The 26126-nt window shown below is 47.6% G+C and overlaps 1 protein-coding gene across 1 annotated transcript in view; it reads right to left on the reverse strand.

Moving 5' to 3' along the window:
* The window catches only part of CDH13 (cadherin 13), a 1051180-nt gene that overhangs the window by 99074 nt on the left and 925980 nt on the right, over positions 1-26126 (reverse strand). Inside the window, exons 9-10 of the mRNA XM_037040313.1 lie at positions 5457-5639; positions 354-607 (exon numbers count right to left, since the gene is read on the reverse strand). Of these exons, the coding sequence (XP_036896208.1) occupies positions 354-607; positions 5457-5639 (437 nt within the window). The remainder of the gene's footprint in view (positions 1-353; positions 608-5456; positions 5640-26126) is intronic.

Here is a 26126-nt window from a genome sequence, read left to right on the forward strand (position 1 = left end):
TGCCTTTCTCACAAAGTTGTGGTTACAATTAAGCAGGCCAAGTGTCTGAGATTCACGGGGCCATTGATGGTGGCTCCTTTTTCTCTTTCTTTGGCGACAGTGCTTAGTACTGACAGACATCTCTGGCCATTTGGGGACACAGCCTGAAGTCACTTTCCTCCTAGGCTGATCTGCTGCTGGGAATCAGGTGCAGGGGCAGTGTCCGAATTTAGCAAGCCCTGTCCCCCGGTGCCTTTTGCCGCCAACTCTTACGACATGTATCTCCCACCCAGATCATTAACAAGTTTAATTTAACGGTAGTTTGCTCCCAACAACCAGCCTTAGAAAAGCGACTTGTGCCGCCGCTCACCCACCTGACGGTTTGGTGCTGCAGGGAATCCGGGTCCGTGGCGTTCACCGTCAGCAGCGTGCTGCCCACAGAGATGTTCTCCTTCCGGGTCACCATCATGGGGTTGGGGTAGAAAACCGGACCCTCGTTGACATCCAGGACAGTAATGTGGACGGTCGCTGTGGAGCTGGGGCCGTAGGAGACATCGGGTACCAGCGGGTCCTCGTTTTCCACTTTGATCAGCAGGGTGTGAAAGGCTGAGATCTCATAGTCCAGAGGCTGGAATGCAGAGAGGGGGGCTCAGCACACGTGTGTGCCGCGAAAGCTTTTTGCATCAAGTCCCCCTGACATCCCACGAGCACAGGTGGATGTTTAGGGATGGGTCCAGGTTTTGTGGGCGAAGTTTTATGCAGTTTGGGGGTGCTCTTCAAGAAAAAGTGCATGAAACATACAGATACAGGGATCCGGGGCCTCCCTTCTAAGATCTCTTCCGGCCACTCACTGGCAACCTGACATTAAAAGGCTTCCCGCCTGTAACCCGTGACCCCACAACTCCAGCACCCAATGGGGCTCAGGTGGATGAGAGACTGGGAAGCCTCAGCTTCGTCAGCTTCGTGGTGTCCCTGCCTCTGTCGCTGTGAGAGATCCAACGGGAAGGGCAAACCAAGGCCTCATCTCTAGTGTTTCCCGCTCATTGGCCAGGCACTGTAAGCACTGGGGACGCCACAGGACCAAAGTACGGGACCTCCTGGCTCAGGTGCATGTTTCCCAGGAGGAGGTCATGGAGGGAAAAGAGTTTGGAAGGCTGAGACGTGTGGAGGGAAGCTGCTGGGCTCTTTCCCACCTGAGGGCATTTAAAAACATATGGGGGCATTTTAAACCATTGCCATAACTTGGGGGCCTCTCTGGACACACACTGGGCAGGGGCAGTGAAACCAGACCCAGCCACGTCTGGGACAGTCCAACGCAATGCTGGATGGTCCTGCTCTCCAGGCCAGTGAATGGGTGGCCCTGTTGACATAGTAAACTGCTGGTCACACTGGGTGGGGTTTCTGCACTTGATTCTGACTGTGACCCAGTCTTCTGCTCAGCCTTGAGCTGCTATTCATGTGGAAACAATGGACTTAGGTGAAAGCACTATCTTCACTCCCGAATACAAGGGGGGTCAAGGTCAAGTCCTGGCCCTGACATGAATAACTATAGAACCTGTAAAACCATAGGCAATCCCTGCACCTCCCGGACCCTCAGCCTTCCCATAAATAAAGTCCTATGACAAAAGACTGTTGTGAAGATTAGAGGAGGCGACACACGTTGAATGTGTTTCAGGCAGAGGCTGGTCTAGAGTCTGATACAATAACAAGCTGCTGAGATTGTGAGAAGGAAGAATGTGGAATCAAAGTAGCTGGGGAGCCCCTGCCCTCCTGCCTGGCTTTTCGTGTTCGTTCCCAGGCCCGCATTCCCTGAACAGAGCGCTGGCTGCAGAGTAACCGCGCTGTGAACAATGGCACCGAGAGAGGGAGGGAGCCACACAGCGAGGGACTGGCTTTTCCGGAGAGCAGAACCTCTCTCCTGTTCACTTCCATTTGCATACCGAGGTGGGCAACAGTTCCGGTCGTATGGTGCCCCGGGCCATCTACCTGGGGCTGGTAAAACATCCGGTTTCTGCTCCAGCCCCCTCTGACCTGCCCTGGGTCCTGTGGGATCAAGAAGCCCTCTGTAGTCTTAGGTCTCTGACCCTATTGGTATGACTTGTCTGGTGCAGGGTCTCTGTGGGAGGGATGGCAGGAGATTGAAAATAAAGTTACAGAGGTTCAATTCAACGAATATTTCACCAAGTGCCAAAAGAGGGTGTGGCCTCTTACAGGCTGGAACAGCGGGGCCACACGGGGAGGCTGAGGGAGCTGGGGTGTGCTGTCTAGAAGAGGGAGGATTTGGAAGGAGTCCAAGAGTGATTTTTAAGTCTGACAGGATTGGGGGCCAGGGATGCCTGCTCTCTTGATGCCTGCGTCTCCTCTGAGGACAAAAGAGAAAACAGACTTAAGGTGCGGGGTGGGTTATATTCTGCTGAAAGAGTAACTCTGACATTTTGAAACAGGGTTACAAAACAGCTAAGGGAGTTTCTGACCACAGGGTTTCGAAGAGGAAGCAGGTGCTCATTTTCCAGAACCGGCAGGGTTTGCTCACATAGGAAGGCAGGACTCCCCGGCAAGACACACAGCCCGAGACTTCCTCTCGTTTCTCAGTGCACTGGCTGCTGACTGATTAGGGTGGACTACAGGCACCGGCTGCCCCAAGGCCATACCTACCCTGCTTCTCCCTCGTCCACCTCTTACTGCAAAGGCTTTCCTTGAGGCTAAGGGTGGACATGTGCTACCTGGCTAATGACATGTCATGGAAAACTATCTAGGTGACCCACAAAAGAAGATATTTTCTTCTCTAATGAGAGGATAGGTGCACACAAGAGCCAGCACTTTTCCCCTCTACCTTTGTCTGTCTGTCTGTCTTTCTCACTTGCCTGGTTACCTCTTTGCTTCCTATTTTGCCCTGCAGCACTGGGAAGATGTGATACCTGGGGCTTTGGCAGCCATTTTATTTCACGAGGAAAAAGCCAGAAGCATCTTCATTGCCCCTTGCTGTCTCTCTGACACATTGAGTTGCCAGCGAATCCTAGACTGCCCTACCTTCATCTAGTTATGAAGATCATTAAATTATCTTTATTATTTAAGTCACTATCAGCCTGGTAGTCTGTTACCTGCGGTTGAAAGTATTCCTCATGGGTGCACTAGGTTGCTGGCAAAGTGGAGAGCACGGGGAGCGGGGCCAGGCCTGCCTCTACAAGGCTGTTCTGGGGCTCCTACTCTGGTGTGCTGAGAAGCAGGAAGGGCTCAGGGCTTTTATAGGGATTCACGTGGCAGGCAGATGAGGGGAGGGGAGTCTGCATCCTAATTGTGAAGCACAGAAGGCCCACTCACTAGAAAAATTGAAGCCCAGGCAAAGTACCAGGCTCCGTGAGCACCTCCTCTCCAGGAGTCTGCAGGTGGAAACTTTTCGTCTGGTGGCAGTGCTCATCCCCAAGGCTATTCCCTGTGAACTCTAGCATCACCTGGGCATCTCTCCTCACACTCTATTCAGCAGGTGTGGTGTGGTGCGGCCTGCATCTTTACTAATATTCTAGGCGATTCTTCTACATGCTGACATTCAGCATAGCACTGTGCAAACCGAAACCCATGCTGGGAGAACTGTGCTCCTCCACCATGCAGGAGGGGTGTATTTACCCACACTTTGTCTTTGTGGGCCTGGAAACTGCCTGACAGCTCTCACAGATCCAGGGCTAGCTGTGCAAGATGGTTGGTGGCTGAGTTCTTTTACGACATTTGCAGCTTTGGAACTGCAGTGGTGGGTGCAGGAGAGCAGTGTCGGGGTCTCTGAACAATTCGGCCTTTGCCTGTGTCGTTTGGGAAGAAGAATTGGGAAGACCCAGAGGCTGATCTTTCCGGGCAAATATCTGAGGTTCATTTTGGATGAGGTACTGAAAGGGTCAGGCTTGGGAGAAACCCAGGGCCCTCACACTCTGGAGCAAGCTGGAAGCTCTGTGAGACCTCTCTTCCTAATGGCTTCTGCCCCCGGGGTGTTGTGAACTTTGTGGGTGTAGTTGTTGATAGGGCCCCAGTGCTAGCCTGAGTAATGACCCCCCAAATCTGCCTACCATTCTAGTCCCACAAACCTGTGAATATGCAACCTCACATGGCAAAAGGGTCTTTGCCGATGTGACTAAGCTAAGGACCTTGTGGTGGGGAGATGGCCCTGGATTACCCCAGTATCATCACAAAAGCCCTTAAGAGAAGGAGGCAGGAAAGTCAAAGGAAGAACTAGATGCGATGATGGAAGCAGAAGGTCAGAGTTAGAGAGATATATAAAGATGCTGTGCTGCTGGCTCTGAAGATACAGGAAGGGGCTATGAGCCAACCAAGGCAGGTGGCCACAGAAGCCGGAGACGGTGAGGAAACGGGTCCTCCTGTACAGCCTCCAGGAGCAACCAGTCCTGCCACGTGAGCCCTGCGAAACTGATTCTGGAGCTTGGGCCCCCCAAAGTATAAGAATACATTTTTTAAAGTCATTAAAACATTAACAATGTTTTCTTAAGTCACCAAGTTTGTGGTCATGGGTTACAGCAGCCTCAGTGCACAGGCTCAAATGCCCACCATTGTTCTAAATGACTTTACATGTTAGCTCGTGAACTCCTCACAACAGTCCCAAGAGGTGGGTGGTATTATCACCCTCAGTTTACAGATGGGGAAACAGAGGCACAGAACACATAGTTAGGTAGGTATCCTGGCCAAGGGCAGACGGGGGCAGGTGGCAATGTTCCTGCTTTGTCCACGGCTACAATTACTATTAGTACAGTTACTCCCAGCTTTCGAGGCAAATGGCTTCACCCACTGGAGAAGAAGCTGTTCCAGTGAATGTCCTGGTCTGGCGGGAGCTCTCTCCAGAACTTCCCAGAGAGGGGTGTGTGACAATGCTTCTTCTAGGACACCGAGATGCCAGTATGTTTGGCCACCACCTCCCTCCCACCCAGCATTTCCGGAGCACGTGCTGGAGCCCAGGCCTTGACATTCATGATCACATTTCCCCCTCATCCACCTGCAGTCAGGGAGGGTCGGCAGGAAGGGCAGCGGTGCTCACCAGAGGTGATGTTCGCACCAAGACCCAGCCCGTGGGCATGATTATCTCTTGCTTCTAAGAGAGTAACTGAGACTCTGCCGAGAAAGATGAAGAAGAAATGTAATAATGCCCGTTTGGAGCATAGATCTCTAAAAAACCTTCACGTATTCCATTTTTTGCGTATCTTTGATAATTCATGGTCAAACACATGGAGTTGGGATTTTTTAGATAACACATTAAGTCTGAGATTTCTGGAACATGTAACACAGGTTGGTTTGTGACTGTGAGGATACACCTGTAAGCCATGAACCTCTTTCTTTTTAGTCCCAGGAAGAGGGACAGACCAGGGCTGACTAGTCTCTGACTCCCCACGAGGCATGACCGCGAGCCCCCGCCACCCCCGCTCCATGTTGGCCCTCAGAGCGCACAATGTGGAGGCAGGAGCCACTGGGAGTCCCCTCACCTTGACCACAGAGAGCATCCCCTCGTTGGTTTGCGGGTTGGTGTGGATTTCGAAGCTCTGGCCAGGGTTCCCATTGATGATGGTGTAGGCGGCCCTCCATGCGCCTGTGGTGGGGTCGTCCTTGTCTTCCACTGTCAAGTTGACGATAACTCCCACAGCTCCTTCCTCGACTGTGGCTTGAAACTGCAAGCAAAGAAGACAGGTACTATCACTATTTTGGAAAAAAAACCCCATCAGAAAGACCATTTACAGAACTTTTAACCATATGCCTGGTATTGGGTGCGTTACCATATCATCTCATTTCATGATGACTAATGACAGGAAGACTGTGATGGAGAACAGGGGGCCTCTTCCCCGTGCCCTTCTCCTGTCTGCCTGAAGACAGACAGCCACAAGGACCCAGGGGAGGGTTGAGCCACGAGGGGGCAGAAGTGTGGGTCCCTGAGTCACAACATGGAGGGGAGCAGCCTGGTGGCCAGGAACACCTGCCTGAACTGTTGATGAGTGAGCAGCAAACTTCCGTTGAGTTTGAGCCGTCACACAGACTTGCTGCCTGTGTTCCTGCAGCCTCACCTCCCGAAACAACAGGGAGACCCGAGGACCAAAATGCCATGGCTCATCAGTGCAGGGACTGGAGCGGAAGCCCCATGGTGTGATCCAGAGCCTCTGCTCAGTCGCACCATGTCCTCCAGTGAGGAAAGCCAGGCTCATCCTTGCCATCCCTTGCACTCAGGGAGTGTGACTTTAAAAAGCTATCTTCTAAGGAAACATAAATCAAGTGTTTGAGGCCTTGTTGTACCTGTGCTTTTCTTGTAATACATCTCAAATACTTGTTGCAAGTAGGTGCGGTAAAAATAAATCAATAAATGAAAAATTGGCTTTCCCATAGATAGAGAACTTCACAAGCTATTATTAACACATTCTTTTAGATGGAAGCATAAAGTATTGTTTTGGTGCTTACCTCTGACACAGTGCAGGTGAATAGTAATCCATTTGCAAATATTTCACAAACAAGTAATACCAATAAGCTGACAAGAAGCAATATCTTGGAATTTCAATTAGTAAGAAAGTGAATCTAGAGATAGTAAGATGATGTCAAAAAGCCCTTGTGTTCAAAGAGAAGCAATTTGAGAAATGAGGTTTCAAAAGCAGTGGCTGATTAATTGACTTGCAAATCATTCATCATAGGCCTTAATCTTGATGATTTGGGGGTGGAGAGGGGCCGGGAACTAATTTGTCTCTTGCACCTCGGGTGAACCTGGCTGCTTGTTCCCTTTCTTTACAAGGGGGGCTGGGAATTCTTAGAGCACACCGACCAGATGGAAAGCTGCGGGCAGAGGGAGGGCCGGGGAGGGTCCTGTCACACAGGTGCAGCTCCAGCAGGCAATTATTTGGGCCCACTTCCTCTGGTTCTTAGTTAAGTAAGTCCTATCTTGTGTCTTTCCCTCCTCCTCCAGAAAGTCATAGAATCCCCAAGCTGGAAGTCTAGACCGGCAGTTCTCAGCCCTGCCTGCACATTAGAATCTTTCCAGGCTTTTAAAAAACACTTAAAAAACCTCTCAACAACCAAAAACCTGGATTCTATGGTCCTATTGCCATTCAGTTGGTCTTGGGTAAGGCCTGGGATTTAGCATTTTCTTAACCTGCAGGCATAATTGTAATATGAAGCTTGGGGTGAGAAGCATGTTTGAGTCCAAGTTCAAGGATGGCCAGGAGCCATCAATGGAAGAAGAGCCAGCCTTGTGTATTGGTGTTGAGGGGCCTGCAGGAAGGAGGGCTGTACCATCTACTGCTGCCTGCCATGTGTCCAGGAGCAGGACATGGTGGCGCATGTGCTGTCTATTCCTTTCGGATTGCAGACAAAGATATAGGTACAGAAAGGGAAGAAAAGAAGAGGTTTATCCAAAGCTGTTCAGTGAACCAAAGGTCAGATCCAAGTTTCCTGGATTCCAGTAATCTCTGCTTTCAACATAGTCTATTGCTCATGCCCACTCGGGAGCCACATTCCTTATGCCAGTCCCTCACCCCCTGCTGTGGTCTAGACCCAAAGGACTAGTTCCCTGTCCCTGCTGATCACAGCAGACCACAGCTCATAACCAGTTCTTGTAGTTCTTCTGACACTTGTGCATTAGGACACCAGGTGGACAACTACTTGGGCTGGGCAGTGCTAAGACTGGAGGATGCTGGGAACCACCAGTCAGGTAGAAATGTTACATCGAATATTTAGGTGAGACATTGCTTTGTCAAAGCAGGTGAGTGTCAGATTGCTAAGATGAAGGCACTATAAGAACAAACCATGAACCCTGACTGGTGTGGCTCAGTTGGCTGGGCATCATTCTGCAAAGCAAAAGGTTGCAGGTTCGATTCCCAATGAGGGCACATGGCTGAGTTGCGAGTTTGGTTCCCAGTCAGGGTATGTAGGAGAGGCAACTGATTGATGTTTCTCTCTCACATTGACGTTCCTCTCCCTCACTTTCCCCCTTCCTTCCCTTCCCTGCTCTCTAAAAATAAATAAATAAAATCTATAAAGAAAAAGAATAGATTGTGATTTGAGGAAGCTGGAGGTTCTGTGTGCATTTGTCTTGCACGTGGCTTTCTCTCTAGCCCCACACATGATTCTAGGTATGTAGAAGGGTCTCAGTAGGTATTTGTTGGATAAATGATGAGTCTTAAATACAGGAAATAGAACCTGGCATCAAAAGTGAGAGCTGAGAGGAAATTAATATGAAAAGATAAAACCATGCAGGAGTCAGACTAAGAGGGACTGGTCCTCTGACTGACGCCTGATTCTGCCACTTCCTTGAATGTTCCAGAAAGGCTGGGAATGGACGCATCTCTCTTGTTCTCCAGGACATCTCCACAGGGCTGTACCGTGACTTTTGTGGACCTTAGGCATGCTTGCCTTTGTTGGATCCTTCTACCATAATACGTTTTCATGGGCTTTAAAAATTTCATTTTTTCCCTGATGTGAGGAAATAATCAAAACTTTACTTGACCTTAAAAATTCTTTCAAAGTTGATGCTAGAACCCTAGACATGGTGTCTATAGTACTGATGGATAATTCAGTCCCGACCCCCAGTACATAGCACAGTGCTAGCCACGTGGAAATCTGCTGGATGGACGGATGAATGGATAGATGAATGAATGACTGTGTAAGTGAATGAACTGTAAAATTAATGTGATTAATGTGTAGGCCATGTCTAAGTAAGACAAGTTTATGCAGCTTGACCCAAGAACCCTGTTTTTCGTGGTCACAGCACCCACCAGAGGGGCTAACCCTGAAGGCCTTTTTAGTGTGTGAACAAATAAATGCAAGAGAAATGAGAAGATGGGGTTGTTCTAGGAATTCTTAAAGTTTGTACTGTGGCCCTAATGTGTCCTCAGATGTAGTCATGTAGAAATGTGCACACGTTTGCCTACCGTCTACCTATCCACCATCCACCCATCCATCATTCACTCACCATCCATCCACCCATCTCCCAGGCAGCTGGACAATGCATATTTGGTGAGACGGCTTCTGCAGGCCAGGTGTGATATAGTAGTATCTTCTAGGGGCATACTAGTAAAAACCAGGCATACTGTGTGCATAACTATAAAAATGCGTTCAGTGCTAGGACAGAAACAACATGTAGCTCCCGGAGAGCCAGTATCTTAGGGAGGTGATGGGAGGAGGCGGGTACCTGACCCAGACTGGGGAGGGTCATCAGGGAAGAGCTCCCTGGGAACCGACAGAAGAGGCGGAGGCAGTGAGTGGGAGTGAGGCTGAATTCCTGGCATGAGGAACAGCAGGTGCAAAGGCCAGTGGCAGAGGACTATGGTGCATTCATGCAGCAGCTGGCAGGTGGTCGTGGCAGGAGCACAGGGGAGGGAGAAGGGAGGAGAACTGTTGGCTCGTGGGCTCTGGAAGAGGACAGAGGCAGATTATGCAGGGGCTTGGGGGCCATGGAAAGACATTTGGAATCTACTTCGAAAGAAAGGTGGAGTCTCATCAAGGAACTGGATTATGGTTAAATCTACTCCTGAGAGAATTCAGAAAAAACTTTTAAATATAGAAAATATTCAACACAATTATTATAGTCTTTATTAAGACCATTATCTGATTCTTGCATAAACTACAAAGCCAGTCTCCTTGAGCACCCATTTAGAAACTCATTATTGCTTAATTAAATACTCATTGTATTAATTCTATTCAGTGTTTTAACCCCATTATGTAATTCAGGAATGGAAAATTAAATAGATTAAAATGAAATAGTATCATTTTATATTTCTATAGCAATGCTCACTTCATGATTTAAAAACAATAGACAGACATTAATTTACCACACCAGAGAAGGAGCAAATATTTATTGTAACATTACTTCCTCTAACTGGGAAAAATAGATAAAGTTACTTTTCTGTTAAACTGTGTGGCAAATCAAATAATAGATGTAAAGGGTCCTAATGTGTGTGGGCAATTGGCTTGGGATGCACTGAGGCTCATTAGCTCTCTCCTCTAAATTCAGAATTGAGTTATTCCATCCTCTTTCTTTGACAAGGTGGGGTGAGCTTTGTAACGGATGTTCATGAAGAGCCTGCCTGGTCTTGCCACAGAGGCCGCCCATCACCAGGGGAAGAGGGACCTGCCTTTTATCATACCCTAAGAATGAATACTCTTTCCCAGAGAGCAGAGAGCTGGTCTTTAGCTTAAGACAAAAATAATGACTAGCAGGCTAGAAAGCTGATTGTGGGGAGGAAGTGAAGTGAATGGCTTTATGGGACTGGACACATGCAAGCTTGAATGCTTGATGAATGGAGTCCAGGTTCATGAGCTGCCAGCCCTGAGGTTTTGTGGAGAACTGACGTTGAACTTGAAAATCTGGGATGCAGTCATCTGGACCCTGGCTCTGGAATATTAAAAGCTAGACAAGTTTCCAGAAAGTTTTATAAACAAGTTTCTATTTGTGAGGATAAAAGAGTGAGGGAGATATCATCAGAAATTTAACTTGTAAACACTTTTATGAGCCTATATTTATGTAAAGGATACAGATTTTGGGGAAAACCTGTCTCTAGCCAATAGCCTAATGGATGGAAACTGTGATTGATATAAATAATACTTTCAAGGACCTTGGCACATTGACTGGCATAGGGTAGGAAATACATATTTGTTAGTGATAATGATAACAATGATGATGGATTTCATGATGTGTCATGTGAAATTCTTAGAAACAAATTGGAGGATATGGTTTAAACACCTGTGATTCTTTCCGTTCTCCTTAGTCTGCCTTACAATGTAGTTGTATACGTAGCATCTTATTTCTCTGGAGTGGTGTGGAAGAAGCTCTTTTCTTTTTGTTTATGCACACCTGACACACATATTTGCATATTCTTGTCTTGCTCTAACAACAGGCCCTTCATTGCCAAGGCATTTGATGTTAATGTAGCACCCACATATAGAAGGGTAGAAGCTGCGTTAGATACCTGGTTTCCTTCTATGATTAGAGTTCACCCTGGATAGAAAGACGCAAGAACTCAGTTTAATAACTATTCATCCCGCATCTATTGCATGCTGGGGCATCCACCAGGCACAGCAGACACACGGCACTAAATAAGAACACTGCTCCCTCCCTCAGTGCTTACAGCTTTGTAGACTGATGCACTCCCTCCCGGCCACCCCGTTTCATCACATGTTTTGATTGCCTGTGACATCTCCAGACAGTTTGTTTTCTATCATTTCTCCACTGCCTCCATCCTCCAAGGTCGCACCTGTGGCTAATTAGGGAGGCTGTTATATTTAGACATAATTTAGGTTCCAGCTAATGGTCATTTCAGTAAGTAGTGCGGGATTAGTTGAATATTCATGTGGAAAAAATAATGAAACCTTACCCCTACCTCATCCCATACTTGAAACATGAAAGGTTAAATAATAAAGCTTTTAGAGAAAGCAATAAAATATAGGAGAATATTTTTATTCCACTTATACTTAGTGCTTATGTTTACTTTATATGTAATATTACATATAATATAAAATCTTTAAAAATATAAAATGAGGTGATTGCCAGAAGGAAAGTGGGTTGGTGGAGGTAGAAGAGGGTAAGGCAGGGGGTAAATAGTGACAGAAAGTCACTGTTGACTTTGGGTGGTGAACACACAATGCAGTGTACAGATGATCTATTATAGAACTGTACACCTGAAACCCATTTAATGTTATTAACCAATGTCACCCCAATAAAGTCACTAAAATAAAAACTATAAAATTATGTAAAGATATGAAACCTGTAACTATATATGTCAGGTGTACATAACATATATATTTAAATAAAATTTTAATAAATGTACAGAATTCCAAGTAAAGTTCAGTTGGCAAGTTAATGCAGCCTTATGTTTAAGCAGTGATTAGCAGCAGAGCCCTCTAAGACACTCTGAAGTTGCTTGGCTGAACCCGGTCTGCTCACCAGCCCTCCGTGAAGATGCCCGGCACCTACTGAGTCCTCCTACATCCACGTCCCAGTGGGACACTGTAGCTGGACCCCACGGTGACTGGTGGACAAAGCTGGGAGGAGGACATTCAGGAATCCATCAGACCGTCATGGTCCCAGACACTGGTGAACATCTTTTACTTTTCCTCCATTTATTTACAACTTCCTAAGTGCTCCATTCTCATTGAAGATGAGGGGAGGTATCAAAACTTTGCTTTTCAACACTCATGGGAGACGACAGCTCATACAGTGAAAACCTAAGTCAGATGCCAGAGCTCGAGCTTCCAGCAACCGTGGGCATTCCTGCCCTTCCGGGCAGAGGCAGCCTGGGACATGCCCTGCCCTGCCGTGCACTCAGGGGTCCCCCCAGACACCCAACACCAGACTTTCGTAAAGTGAGAGCATTATAAGTAGACATTATGTTTTAGGATAATTTTATCTGGAGAATAAAAGCCTATGCGGGGAAGACAATAGTGCACGTGCGTGTGCGAGTCTCATGATGAACATCAGGACCGGGTCTTCTCTATTGTCACTGAGAAAAAGAAAAGTGAGGCAAATTGTAGTTCCAGTGGCAGAGATGATAGAATTTCTAGGTGATTGATGAGGGTCTTCTTTTTCTAAAAATCCTGAAAGGTTCTGAATAAATGTAGTTCAGGGTGCCTGCATAACCTATGAAACATTTTGAAGGAACTATGACCTCCCCAAGCTGCTCCTGAATAGAGTACTAACAGGAGCTAATTTTGTATCATGTGATCCTAACTTCTTTGGTCAGAGTTGATTGGACCCAGGAGACCAACCCATTGGTTGTTTCAGGAAGAACCAGATGGTTCCTCTGACCTTTTGAGCTCAGAGAAATAGAGGCTACAATCAGAGAATGAAGAGTTCTTAAACACAAAGTTTCTGAGTAGTTGGACTTGGGGTGGCCATTTTTGCCATTTGGACACTGATGAATTATCAGATAAATACAGTGGGCACAGAGGAGCAAAAGAGTGGAGTCGCTGAAAGACAAACTGAAGAGAGACCTTGAGGTACGAAGGACAAAGGACGGATTAGGAAGTGCCCTTTCTTGATCTCTGCTCCCATACCCACACCCACAAGGTCCCGGTGCTTCTTCTCTGTTGGAGGCTCCGTGCCTGCCGATCACTTCGCCTTTGTTCAGTCCAGCCACCTGGAGCAGGTTTCTGCCCCTTGGAACTGATGGAGCCCTGGGGAAAACAGGTCAGAGGGCTGCCTGCCGTTCTCAGCAAGTGTATGTGGTCCTTCTCACGATGCTTTGGGTTCCATAGATGTTTCCTCAAATATACTTTTATTTTCTTCCTTTACATCTTGCTACGGAAAATCTCAAATACTTCAAAAGGCAGGCAGAATGATGGACCCCAGCAGCCCCCATCAGGCCTCAGAGAGCTTCAGCTCCTGTCCCTGTGTGTCTCATCTGTGCCCCCACATCTCCCCATCTTCGTATGAAGTGGAGCAAATCCCAGGCATATCAGTACATCTGCAAACATTTCTGTGTGCATTCCTGAAAGATAAAGACTCTTTCTAAGAAAATATAATGAAAGTTTCTTTTTGATCCAATGAACATTAATTTCTCCCTCTGACAATTGTTGTATTTTTCTTTTGTGTCAGATGCTTTGGTAAAAGTATTTGCATGTTGCCTCTGTTATGGAGAGAGACAGTACCTACTGGCCGTGGTAAAGGACCATTACACAGGGGTCTATTGGACTTCTCCAGTTGAACTTCCCAGTTGAATGCTTTAAGCCACCCACCATCAATAAACAGGCAAAGAAATGCAAAGCCAAATGTGGAGACAGTTCAACAATAATAAGGGGTAGCAGCTCAAATACAAAGAACCATACTCGTGAGTGAGAGCACTCCCCAAGATTCATTGATACCCAGACAATGTGATTCTTGATCCAGGAGAACCAATAAAAATGTCCCCTAGGCCCTGTGACTCACCCACCCAGGGCAGCCCCAGGCTAGAAGGAGGATCATGTTCCTGGAGGGCCACCCTCTGTGGTCCCACTCCAATGAGAAGAAAGACCAGGTCTCTCCTGGCTTCCTGGCGCTATAGCTCCCTGTAGGAGATGGGCTAGCAGGAAAGAGAGGGAACCAATATTCACTGCCTGGTCTGGCAGAAACTTCCCCCTTTCCCTTTCAGTGCATGCTCCTCTGTGCTGGTTTATTTCCCATGAGCGGTTTCTGTGTGCTGGCTGCAGACACCTAGGGTATGCCGGGCCCATGACTGCTGAGGAGGATGCCGGCCAATCACTTGCTGTCTGGGGGCCCACTGGCCACTTTCCAATGACTGTATTCTTCCTCTGTCTGACCTTGCCTGCTAAAGCTCCTCAAATCTGCCAAACACAGATGCACACGTTTGCAAAACTAAAAAAAGTGAGTTTTCAGGAAGATGAATCTCAAATAACAGCACATGTTTTGCTTTTGTGCAAAATGAAATGAAAACACATAACCCACCAAAGACTGACGGGCAGTTAATGCAGCCGGGCAGCGGCGCTGCAGCTATGTGTCTGGGAACTAGAGTGCGTGAGAGGGGCACAGAGGTCCCACCATGCATCACGTGTTTTCCCTCTAAACAGTAAAGTCTCAACCTGCTGGAGGAATCTGTAATTACATTCTATCTGCTTAGTATATTAGATTTCCTGCCTCAGATTCTGTTGAAAACAAAAGTTTCGCTGCTTAAAAGAAGTTTGGAAATCAGTGCCTTAGGGACTGATGAAATAAATATTACATTAGATGATGAGAGAAAAATAAGAGCCACGGAGCAAATATGCCTCCATTTCTCCCCCTCTAAATGCCAGGCGGGGCCACTTTATTTTATCTCACATTAGCATCTCTTCTTCAGTTGAGCTTCTGTTTTTAGAAAAAATGAAAGAAAAGCCAAAACACATTTGTACAGCTGATGAGATAATTGGAGACAGTTTAATTTTGAGAAGCAAAGAGATTTTCTGTACAGATATGCATTCAACCACAAACATCCGATTTTGGATGAAGTAGGACATTTTTTAGGAACAATAGCGTGGTCTGTTCTAAAGACTTTGGCATTTGGTTTATGCTATTCTGCAAATTTACCGGAGTGGAAAATTCAATGAAACGGGGCAAGTTCTGATCTACCGCTAAGTCGTGGGTAAATTCCTGATAAATTCTGTAACTTCTCCGAGGCCCAGGTCACGTATCTAAGTCAGATGTAGGGTATCAGGCTAGAGCAGAAGTTCCTGATGTGACAACACATTAGGATCACTTGAAAATCTTCAAAACAACTCATGATTTAGGGCCCCATATTCAGAGATTTTCTTGGGTGGGGCCCAGGCATTTGGGTGTCTGAAAACTCCCACAGATGATTCTAATGACCAGCCAGGGCTGAGAACAAGTGGGTGAGGCGAGTGCTGAGGCCCCTGCCTAGTGCTGTGATTGAACGTTAGGAAGATCTTTGTGGTCCACACCAGCTTGTGCTGAACCCTAACAGGTGAAGACCTGGTGTGGGAAGCGCCGAAGATGCCACTGCTGGGGAACCTTGAGAATTCTTACAGCGCCGTGGCCAAGGAGCTCATGCGGCTGCTGAGTAGGCCCACAGGGTACATTTGCCAGTGAAAGCACAGGGCTGTCTCTGGGGAGTCATTTCTTTCACTGCCTCAAAAGTAAATCCCATACCCATTAAGCAGTCGTCCATTTCTCTACCCCTCCCAACCCCTTACCACCACGAATCTGCCGTCTGTCTCTGTGGATTTGCTGTTCACTTAGCATACTCTTTGCAAGGCTCATCCACGTTGTAGTGTGTGTATGTGTCTGTGCTATGTTCCTTTTACGGGTGAGTAGCATTCCATCGTATGGGCTGACCACACGTTGTTTACCCATTCTTCTATGGAGCTAGATACACGTTATTTCTAGGTTAGCTACTGTGCATAGTGCTGCGGTGAACGTACATGTACAAGTTTTTGCACGAACCTAAGCTTTCACTCTCCTGGGTAGAGAGCTGGGAGTGGAATTGCTGGGTCATTTCCCAAGGTGACTCTGCGTTCAGTGGTGTGGATTTAGGGAAGGTGATGTTGAGCCCATCAACATGTAGGGCGCAGCTGGGCTGCACCTTTCACCCATGAGTCTGGGTACCACTTGCCGGCCTCCCAGCACCTACTGCTTCCTGGCTCCCACAGGAGCAAAGGCAGTCATCCGACAATGAGGTGCCCTCTTTGAATGGCACCAGGGGTCTGGAGGAACAGCTACGAGAGCCTTGTCTCTTTCGAAGCCTTTGACTAAGCCACTCGGAGCAGCCTCCTTTTCCCCAGTTTGGGTGGGGGTACTGTGCGGGTTAATGCAGAAACAAGGCAGACTCCCCTGGAGCTGCCGGAGAACAAGCCCTCCTCCCTCCTAACTAGGGGAAGCGCATCTTTAATCTCCTGAGCTGCAGGAAAATTGACACACTTGGTTAGGCTCCTGATGCTAACAGCCTGGTACAAATAAGGACAAGAGAAACCTTCTGCTTTCATTACAAGGGATTTGTACATATTCATACACGGAATTGACTTACAGCTTCTAATTCATATTTAAATCTCAGTGTCTTAGAAGAAACTGCTGTAAAGCCATCATATGTGTCTGTACCACTGAGTTTTGTTTCAAACAGACCCCACTGGCCCGACTGTGGTTCCCATCAGCACACCCATGTATTTCTTTCCAGATGTGGCCTATGGAGTTTTTGAGAACATCTGAGTCCCACAGGGAGGAGTGGTGAATGAAACTCACTCCCTTCGGAATCAGACCTGATGAAGGTGGGCGGTGGGGAGGAAAATTATTCTCTGTCCCACCTGGGCTCCAGTCCCGGGGTGGACTAACATAATGGAAGTCTGTGCGGGGAGAGAGGTGGCCCAATGACACTCTTGCACACTGATAGACAAACCAGGGAAAGTGACTCATGTTCAACACCACTTCAAGCTCTATCACCTATTGGCTGTGTGACCATGGGCCAGTCACTTAACCTCTCTTCTCGATTTCCTCATCTGCAAAATGAGAACAATTATAGCACCTGCCTTCTTAGGACTATCATGATGACTAAGTGAGATTATAACTGCTTTGGTGAATGCTTGACACATAATAAGCAACATGCTTATTTTTATAATGAACACAGACAAAATGAGTCAAGAAATGAACCTTTTTGCAGTGCACATCATTAAAAAGAACAAGATCAAAGAAATAAACGTCGCTCTTTCAGGGGCCTTTTGGTTACAGTAGACTAGTCTCTGGCTGAATAATATTTCTGCCAGTATAAAAGTTGCCTTGTCTAAACTACTTAGAGTTGGTATCACTTATAATCAGAAGTGTTCTATCCAAGGCTTCTTTTTACCCTGACTGTATTTTTAAATCTAACTTAGGGTTGCCCAACCTCAACACTCTAGACATGTCAGGCTGGACAATGACTTGTTGGGTAGGGGCTGCCCTGTGCACTGCGAGATGTTGAGTAGCAGCCCTGGCCTCTACCCAGCAGATGCCAGTAGCACCACCCTAGGTGGTGCAACCAAAAATGGGTCCAGGCACTGTCAGGTGCCCCAGCAGGGTGCGCGCGTGTGCACACGCACACGTGTGTGTGTGTGTGTGTGTGTGTGTGCATGCATACTCCTCCCTGAGTGACAATTGCTAATCCAGCTAAATCAGGTCAGGGGCTCCTTACTTGCATCTGCCTGTAAACAGCAGCCCACAAGCTCCCTCAGGATAAGATTTACCAGCAAGTTGGTCCTAGACTCCAGTCTCATAGGAAAACACTGAAATAGCATAATAACATTAACCGGAGTAATTGAATCAGACATTGCCAGAAAAACATTCAAGGGTAAAGTGAAAGACTATAATTATTATGAAAATTATTGGGATGTAGTTTTCATTACTCTCCAATTTTTGAATTAGCAACTGATAATCCCTTTTCTAAAAGCAGAAAGGTAGTTTCCCTCGCTTTCCATTCTTCCTGACACTTGCCCGACTCCCACTTTCCAATAAATGCATTTCATGCTGGTGTGTGCTCTGTGGGCTCTGGCGCAACAGACAGACGGGGGTGGGGCGGGGGGGGCTCCACAGCCCCTCCCAGGAGGAGGGGTTCGAAAGGGGGCAGCCCTGCGCCTGCGGGGCTTTCTCAGTGGGCCTCAGAAAATCAGAACGAGGCTTCTTCCCTTTGGGCAAGTCAGGACTGTGCTCAGACAGATGCAAGCCTTTTCAGCAATGAAGATTTATTGTCTGTGGTCCATTTCCCACTCCCAGCTCTCTGCCCTGTCACTGCTGGAAGTGTGGTCCCTGGGTATCAGCTATGAATAGTCAGAAATGAGGAATCTGGGCCTTGCTGCCTGTCCCGAGGGGCGGAGAGACAGGAATGCAGGTCTCCTAGGCAGGCAGCACAGCCAGGGCCTACTGGCTGCCCCTCTCCCGGTCCCATCTGTCCTCCAGGTGGAGGGCTGGCTCCCTCTGTGCCCTATGAACTCCAACCCCCAGGTCCCATCTTCTGGGTTCTCCACGCTGGTCCTGCTCCCCCATCCACCTGTCAACTGCTGCCTCCTGTCAAGTCTCTAAGCACAACCAAGACTCTCCAGTTAAAAAACAAAACACATACAACAAAGAGAAGGGCAGCCCTCAACTCTGCTGCTGTCTCCATTCCCTTCACCAGAGGGGCCTGTCTTTCCTCACCACCCATTGTGTGATTAAAGTCTTAAATATATTGAAAGTTGCGATCCAGGCTAGGGAGCACAAAAATAAGCATTATGAATTGACTTGCAATCAAGGAACAATATAATTGGCCATTGTTGAGATGTAATTACAGGAGAAAACACGCTGTTCAAGAATCTTTATCCAGTCGGCTAAACGGGTGCCCAAGAGGCTTTTTATGAAATCCACATGTAACATGCAAGACAGCCTGCTTGAACTTGGGCTACTCCACCTGCAGGAGGGAGGACCTCAGGGGAGAGGGTGAGGAGGCTGTAATTTGAATATGAAAAACAGGAGCTCTCACGGAGTTAAAGAATTACAAGTACACTGGTGGTGAGGTCTTTCAGCCTGAAGTGCCTCCTCCTACCTGCTGCTGCCCCCCTTCTGCCCCACACCCCCATAGGGACAGGATGGGACAGGGGAATTGCTGGGTAGCCTGGGAGAATGTGTGGGAGTCAGAGAGAAGCTGATGGCAGAGAGGAGAGGAGATACACTCAGAAATAAATGGGTATAGAGAGGAAGAGAGAGCTGGTGGGGACGGTGGGAGAGGGCAGTGCAGAAGAAGAAGGCAGGAAAAGGCATTGGTACACATACGAAAAATCAGAGACAGAGAAAGGGACCGGAGAGAAACAGACAGGAGAGAGAAAGAGCAGAAATAAATAAGATAGAAAAGACAGAAGTATAGAGGGCAGGAAGGTGGGGAGAGAGAGCGAGTGAGGGTGGTGGTGGTTTAAGGGCTGGATTTTGCTTTTCCTTAAGTAAGAAAATCTGGGCAAATCAAGAGAGGTGGCCCAGCGCCTTCGGCGTTCTCAGAGCCCAGTGCCAGTAGAAACTGAGGAGGGAGGTTTCCACATCCCCAGAAACCCGCTGGTTGCAATCTCCAGTGTCACTGTGCTGAGCAAGGGCAGGTGGAGACACTGAGGATTCAGTGGTGCAGCCCTGGGCCCCTGGGTGAGGGTGTGGGGGGGGGAGGGGGCATCCTGACCAGGGCCGGGCTTCTGCCCACACCACATACTGGCAGGTCCTGGGCCCCAGGCCTTGCCTCTCCATTAACTACCACAAAGCCCAATCTTTTTGTGTCAGTTTCTAAAATCTGTTTATTAGGCAAAATTACACACGATCAAAATGACCCCTGAAAGTCTCCAAAAGAAGCTCTTCAGACCCGAGGAGGGCTGTTCTGCTCTCGGGACCACCTTGTCTGAAAAGTCCACCTGTGACTTCTTGAACACACAGCCAGACTTGTATAAATAAAGGTTTGCGTGATGAGTGTGTGGTTCATTAACCCCACACAGGTCCTTTCGAGGTGTGGGTTTGTTTTCTCTTAACTCATCTTTTTATTGCAGTTACAAAATCCCGAATCCAAAACCCACTTTGGTGGAACATTTAAGGAGAGGTTGTGAATCGGGAACCAACCCAAATCTGTGATCACTAGCCACCAGTTCCCCTGTGTGAAGTTTGCGTTTGCATGTATCTCAGAGGGCCTACCCTCAGCGAGAGAGTTGTGGCGGGACCACGACCGAGCTGGCGGCTGTGAACTCCTAGGCCCAGGTGGGGCTGACGGTCAAGGGGTTGCCTGAACTGAATCTCCTCCCCTTCAGCTCTAGGGCTCCTGTAAACACGCACTGAAACAGGACCTTGAAAATGCCCCCACTCTGGGCAGCACATACTCCCCACAGGCCCAGGTGTTGTGATGGTTGAGGATGGAAAACGGGCTGTTCCTGGGGACACACATTCTAGATTTCCCCAACATGGAAAGGTCCATTGCTTTGTCTTCTCAGTGAATAACAGCATGTTCTGAATGGAAACAGGGTCCCTTGACCATTCAGTTTCAAGGAAGCTTGTACATACCTTCATGCAACACATACTCACACATATGTGCATATACACACATGCGTGTGCACACACACCCCTTTTGCAGAAGGGAGTGTTTTCAAAGGGAGTCAACATCTAGCACCATTGCTATGGTAACAATAATGCAAGAGGAAGTAAGCTTCATGAACAGAAAGGTCAGCTTCCTCTGTCACATGGGCAGCCTTACACATCTACAGTCGGGGGTGGGAGGTTAGCATGACTTAAGCCCCAAGGAAGACAGGAAGCTTGAAGTCACATCAGGGTGGTATTGACCTCCCAAGAAGAAAATAAAATGGTGCCAGGGCCAGCGGGTTGCAGGGAACATCAGTAGGTAAAGGTGAGGGGGCGCTGCCTGCTTCCGATACAAACAAGCAGCTGGACAAAAGGCCACTCAAGTGGGTCTCATGGCCCCACCGTTGCCAGACAGGCTTCAGAATGGGGATTTGCCTGCTTTCTGAAGAAATCCATGCTCTGCCATCTAAAAGCAGCCAAATGATGCTTCTTGGAAAGGTAATAATAAAAGCTGCCATTTGGGCGCTCCCTCAGGGTCCCGTCCTGAGCTGTTTGTACCCTCACGAGTTCCAACTTGGAGAAGAGGAAACTGAGGCGTAGGGACGTCCAGCCATTTGCCTACGGTGGCAGTTAGAAATGGAGGGACAGGAGTCACACCGAGGTGTGACTGTCGAGAGCAGCGACATTCAACCTTTTCATCTCATGGCACACACAGACCAATTACCAGAATTCTGCAGTATACCCCAAAATATGGGTTTTGACGATCTGCCAAAAACTAGGTATAATTTTGATTCATTCAATCAGACAGCTATTGTTGTGTTGGCTGATGTCACTTTTTTATTTGACAATCTAAGGGAAAAGAGGTCAATGCCTCTGAATAAATAGATATTGCATGTTTTACCAGTTCTTGAGGACAGCGGTTGTGTGTGTGCTGCCCTCTACTGGCGGCTTCCACAGCGATCCCACACTCCTGGGGGCACCAGGGGAAAGTGTCACACCCTCCCCTTCATGGGTCGGTCTGCATAGCACCCCGCCTTCTCCCACAGGGGAGCAAGTCAACAACAGGCACCCCCCCAGGTTCTGTGGCTGTGGTTTAAAGACAGGAAAGGATATGCTATCAATCGTCTAGGTAACGGCCAAAAGATTTTTAACTCGATTTTTGCCTCCCTTTTCCTCATGTATGATAGCGGGGAGGGCCCTTTGGACTTATTTATTGTCCCTATTGTCTCAGCATTGCGACCTGTGCTGAGCGTATAGGAAATGGAGCCATCTCCTGTTTTGGCCACCCCTTCCCATACACCCCACACTCCCACTGGGTCAACCTCAGCAGGCCGCTTGCCAGGGCTAGTGGGTTCTGTTCATCTGTCTCTCTGGTGGTCAGTATAGGAGCCCCAGTGAATGGGGCGGGAACAAGAGGAGGTAACTGTCCATCACCTACAAGGGACTTGCCTGTAGAGGTTTTTGGGATGCTATAGCTGAAGTGGGGGGTGACTCGGATGCAGTGGCCCTTTTGGTACAGGTAGTGGGTACAGGTAGTGGCTGAGGGGTGGGTGAGGCATAGAAGGAAGCTCAAGCATCAAATTTGTTCTGAGAGTAAAAGCACATGGGTCTTGAGCAGACAAGAGCTTAGCATATTTAGCCCCTTCCCCATGGTCATTAGACCCTGGATCCCAGATGACCAGCAAGCCCTGCGGCATCCTCTAGATCTGCTCCTGCTGGTCCCATCACACCTCGGCAGCCTCTCTCAGGGGTTTCTGCTGCAGGCTCAGGCCCACAGGCATGGAGCATGGAGCACAGTAACCCCCCATAAAAGGTGTGGCCCTTGGGATCCCATGGCCCCAGGGCCCCCACTACAGACATGAGCCCGTTCCCAGGTCTACAACTCCACCTCTGCTCTGTGCCTTAGTGCTGGGTGCTTCCCTAGACATGAACCATACCCTCTGTGCGTGCACGGGCACCCACCGGCAGCGGGGCAGGCTTTCCTCCATGGTCAGCTGGGAGTCTAGGCAAGTGCAGATGCCAGTGTAGCAGAAGGGATGAAAAGGGGAGAGGTCATTTAAAACTACTTGCGATCATATTAGGAAAAGGACCGCGTTCTGCAATTCAAGATGCTCATACTTTTTGGACTAGGCATCTCACTTGCAATAGTTCATCCTACAAAAACCTTCATACCTGTGCATGAAGATACACATTCAAGCATTATTATTGCTATGATGTTTATAAAATGAAAAACCAGGAACTCCCAACGTGTCCATTGGTAGGGAATTGGTCAAGCTGTGGAATGCCTATGAAACAGGACACGATACAGAGCCATTAAAATGAATGAGGTAGTTAATTGGTTTGCATTATTGACCAGGAGGGAAATCTGTTCTGTGGGATGATGCAAACACCTAGGGTTTACTTAGTAGAAATAAAATGTGCTAAGTTAATGAAATCGGGAGGAAGTAGGCCATTCAAGGGGCACATATGAAGGCAGAGCTCAGTTTAAGAAGAGATCCCAGAATGTTTAAGTTCCTAGACAAGCTCTGTCCAAGGATGGACGCAGATGGAATTCACCCAACTGCTGTGTGCGCTCCTGGTGGCAGGGGGCGGGGTGGTGGGTACTAGTGGGTGAGGTGGGTACTAGTGCAGGGCTGTGTGGCAGGCTCTGTACCCAGTTAAAGCCCCCTGTCCTGGTTAAAGGTCCCTCTTCAAGTTCAAGGTATGAAAATGACATAAGCTATCTGAAAATTCAGCAAACAGGGTCTAGGGGTGAGATACCAACTTTCTGCAGGGCTTCCACCTAGAGAAGGGGTGGGTGGAGTTTGTGGGGGTGGGTGGCTGGGAGGTGGACAGAGGGTAAGGTCATGAGGGGCTCAATTTGAATCCCAAGTAAAGGCTGTGTTAACTCTGGGGAGGCTGCTGACATGCTCATCTCACACCATTCTAAGCAAACCAAGAAGCTGTGATACTCCAGGTCTCTTTCATTTCAGCTGCAAGGAGCCTTGGACTTGGAGATGGGGGAACCCATTCTCCTGACGGCTTCTGCAACTTCTCTTGAATTACGAAACATTGTGGAGGGTTTCTTTGGCCTTTGCTGCCACTAAGAAATGCCAAGATCTACCCAAAGCAGGTAGCCAAAGGAAAAAAATAACAGCAACAACAGCCTATAGTTACGGAGCGATTACTATGGGGCAGGTGTGGGGCAAAACTCCCTGCAGGCATCATAGTCTCTACTCCTCACCACGGTCTGGGGAAAGAAGAAGTATTGCTTCTTCCACTTTACAGATAGGGAGAAAGGTATAAATCCTGATAAAACTGCAACACAGTAGGCATAACATGATGTCATCTTTGTAAATAAAAAGTAGGAACTTCTTAGATGTGAAGGGAAAAGACACCCGGAGAAGTTTAACCGAAATGTTACCAGTGGTCATCTCTCGTGCGTGGAGAGAGCTGGCAACTTATCCGACATTTTAATGTTTTGCTTTTATGATGGAAATGAATTATGCTTTAATAAAAATCATTTTGGAGGGAATAAAATGCTCTTGAGTTCCACGTACATTTGAAATTAAGTTGTTTTCTAACATGTTTCAGCAAAAGAAGAATAAAGTGGGAGGAATCACTCTACTGAGGTTACGCCTTGTCATGCAGCTACAGGGATGAAGACAGTGCACTCCTGACGGAGGGAGAGACACAGAGACCCATGGGACAGCACAGAAAAGCAGCACTGACCCCACCAAACACTCCCAAATGACCCCTGAGAGCAACTTAGTGAAAGATCGACGGCCTTTTCCAAACACAGAGCTGGCGCGATTGCACATCAACCTGGACCTTGTGTCTTACTACAAAAATTAGCACATAATGAGTCTTGGACTTAAATGTAAAACATAAAATTATAAAACTTTTAGAGGAAACATAGGAGAAAATCTTCAGGACCTAGCGCTAGACAAAAAGTTGTCCTTAGTGCTGACATCAACAGCAAAATCTGTATTAAAAAAAGAATGATAAATTGGACTTTATCGAAAGTAAACACACTTGCTTGGTGAAGGACATTATTAAGAGGGTGAAATAATAAGCCTCAGATTGACAGAAATACATGCAAACCATGTCTCTGATGGACTTGTATATATAAACTATGCATACAACTCTCAAAACTCGACAGTTAAAACACACCCCATTTAGAAAATATTTTTTCAGTACCCAGAATTAACATACATAATGGGATAATTCCAGGGTGCTTGACTGATAAAATTAACCCTGGGGCAACCTTTAGTCACTCTCAGACTCAGTAATGCAGGTTCTAAGGTGACAAAGTGTCACCACCCATGGCTCTCCTCCAGGGTAATTTCTCATTTGTTCATGACAAATCAGCTATGACCTGTGCATTTCACACGACCTCGCTAACCCCCAGCTTCCTGGTCCGTGACCTGCAGAGGCAGGGGAACCTACCTCATGCAGAGATCACGAGAATCAAATGCAATCATGCGCAGAGAGCACTGTGCCCACCATCCTGCTTGAAGCGACTGGCCACTGTTACCGACAGCTGCATTTCACAAGTGAGAAAACTGAGGCCAGAAGAATTAGAGAACTTGATTCCAAAAGCTGGTGAATAACACAGAGGGGACTAAAGCTAAGAGTTACCTGACACCCAAACCACCTCCACACATCACCCCACCCTGTCTCCTGAACACAGGAACTCAGAACCGAAACTAGGGTTTTGAGGTAGTAAAAACAGTCCACTTAGTCAAACCAACAGTGGGAGACAACTGGGAAGTAGACAAATTAAGCCCTTCTCCTGCTTGTCTCCTCCTTGGATTCTATACTCAGAGACTCCATGGGTCAGAATAATTGGGTTTGCTATTTTTAAAAACGCTGTACTCTCAAACTATCCCATTCCTGTCAGGGGTATTTGCTTCCTTGATGGAATTTCAAAGCCCCAAAGCAGCCTTGTATGGACAGCTCATGTTATTACTTTGCCCAGCTGGTGAATGATACTTTTAAATCTTTTGGGGGGCTGGGATCCATGACCTTGACACATGGTTTGGTCAAGCGGAGATGAAGGAATTGCCTGGGGCCCTGTATCACTCAACAGCCTACAAATCGGCAACATGGCTACTTTAATCAGGGGGCTATTGACAACGTACACAAATAGAACTCTGCCAGGAGCTGTTACAGGTCACCAGGGCTGGCTCCCCTCAACACTATTTTATTGTGCGAATGCAGATAAACGGCACTCCAATGGCTCCCGAGGAGCCATCTCGCCGCCTATCTTGACGTGCCTTTCCTCTTTGCTTCCCTCCCGAAGTGTTACTGCTCTTTGGGGAACTTGCCCTGTTGACACTGTCCACGTGAAGCTACATCTCTGCTAAATGAAAGAACTCCATCATTTTTATGCCAGACTTCCAGACAGCAGGAGACCCTACCTTCCCCTACCAAAATGTCACATGGGAAGAGATAAGCCATGTTTGAAATTACAGGATGGTCCCAGAGCTCAAGCAAATGAAGGCAACACGATGTTTTTTCTCCAGGCAACAGGGCTGGGGGAAGACAAAAAGAAAACTCCCAGAATCTTACGAAAGCCTGAACCCCGAGATGCATTTAAAGATGCAAAGCAGATTTCCATGTCAACCAAGAAACTCAGGCAAGTTTTACTGCCCAGTCTGGCAGAATCTCGAAGAATTTT

This window comes from Sturnira hondurensis, unplaced genomic scaffold (genome assembly GCF_014824575.4).
Source record: "Sturnira hondurensis isolate 20B ecotype Veracruz unplaced genomic scaffold, ASM1482457v3 Scaffold0002597, whole genome shotgun sequence".
NCBI lineage: Eukaryota > Metazoa > Chordata > Mammalia > Chiroptera > Phyllostomidae > Sturnira > Sturnira hondurensis.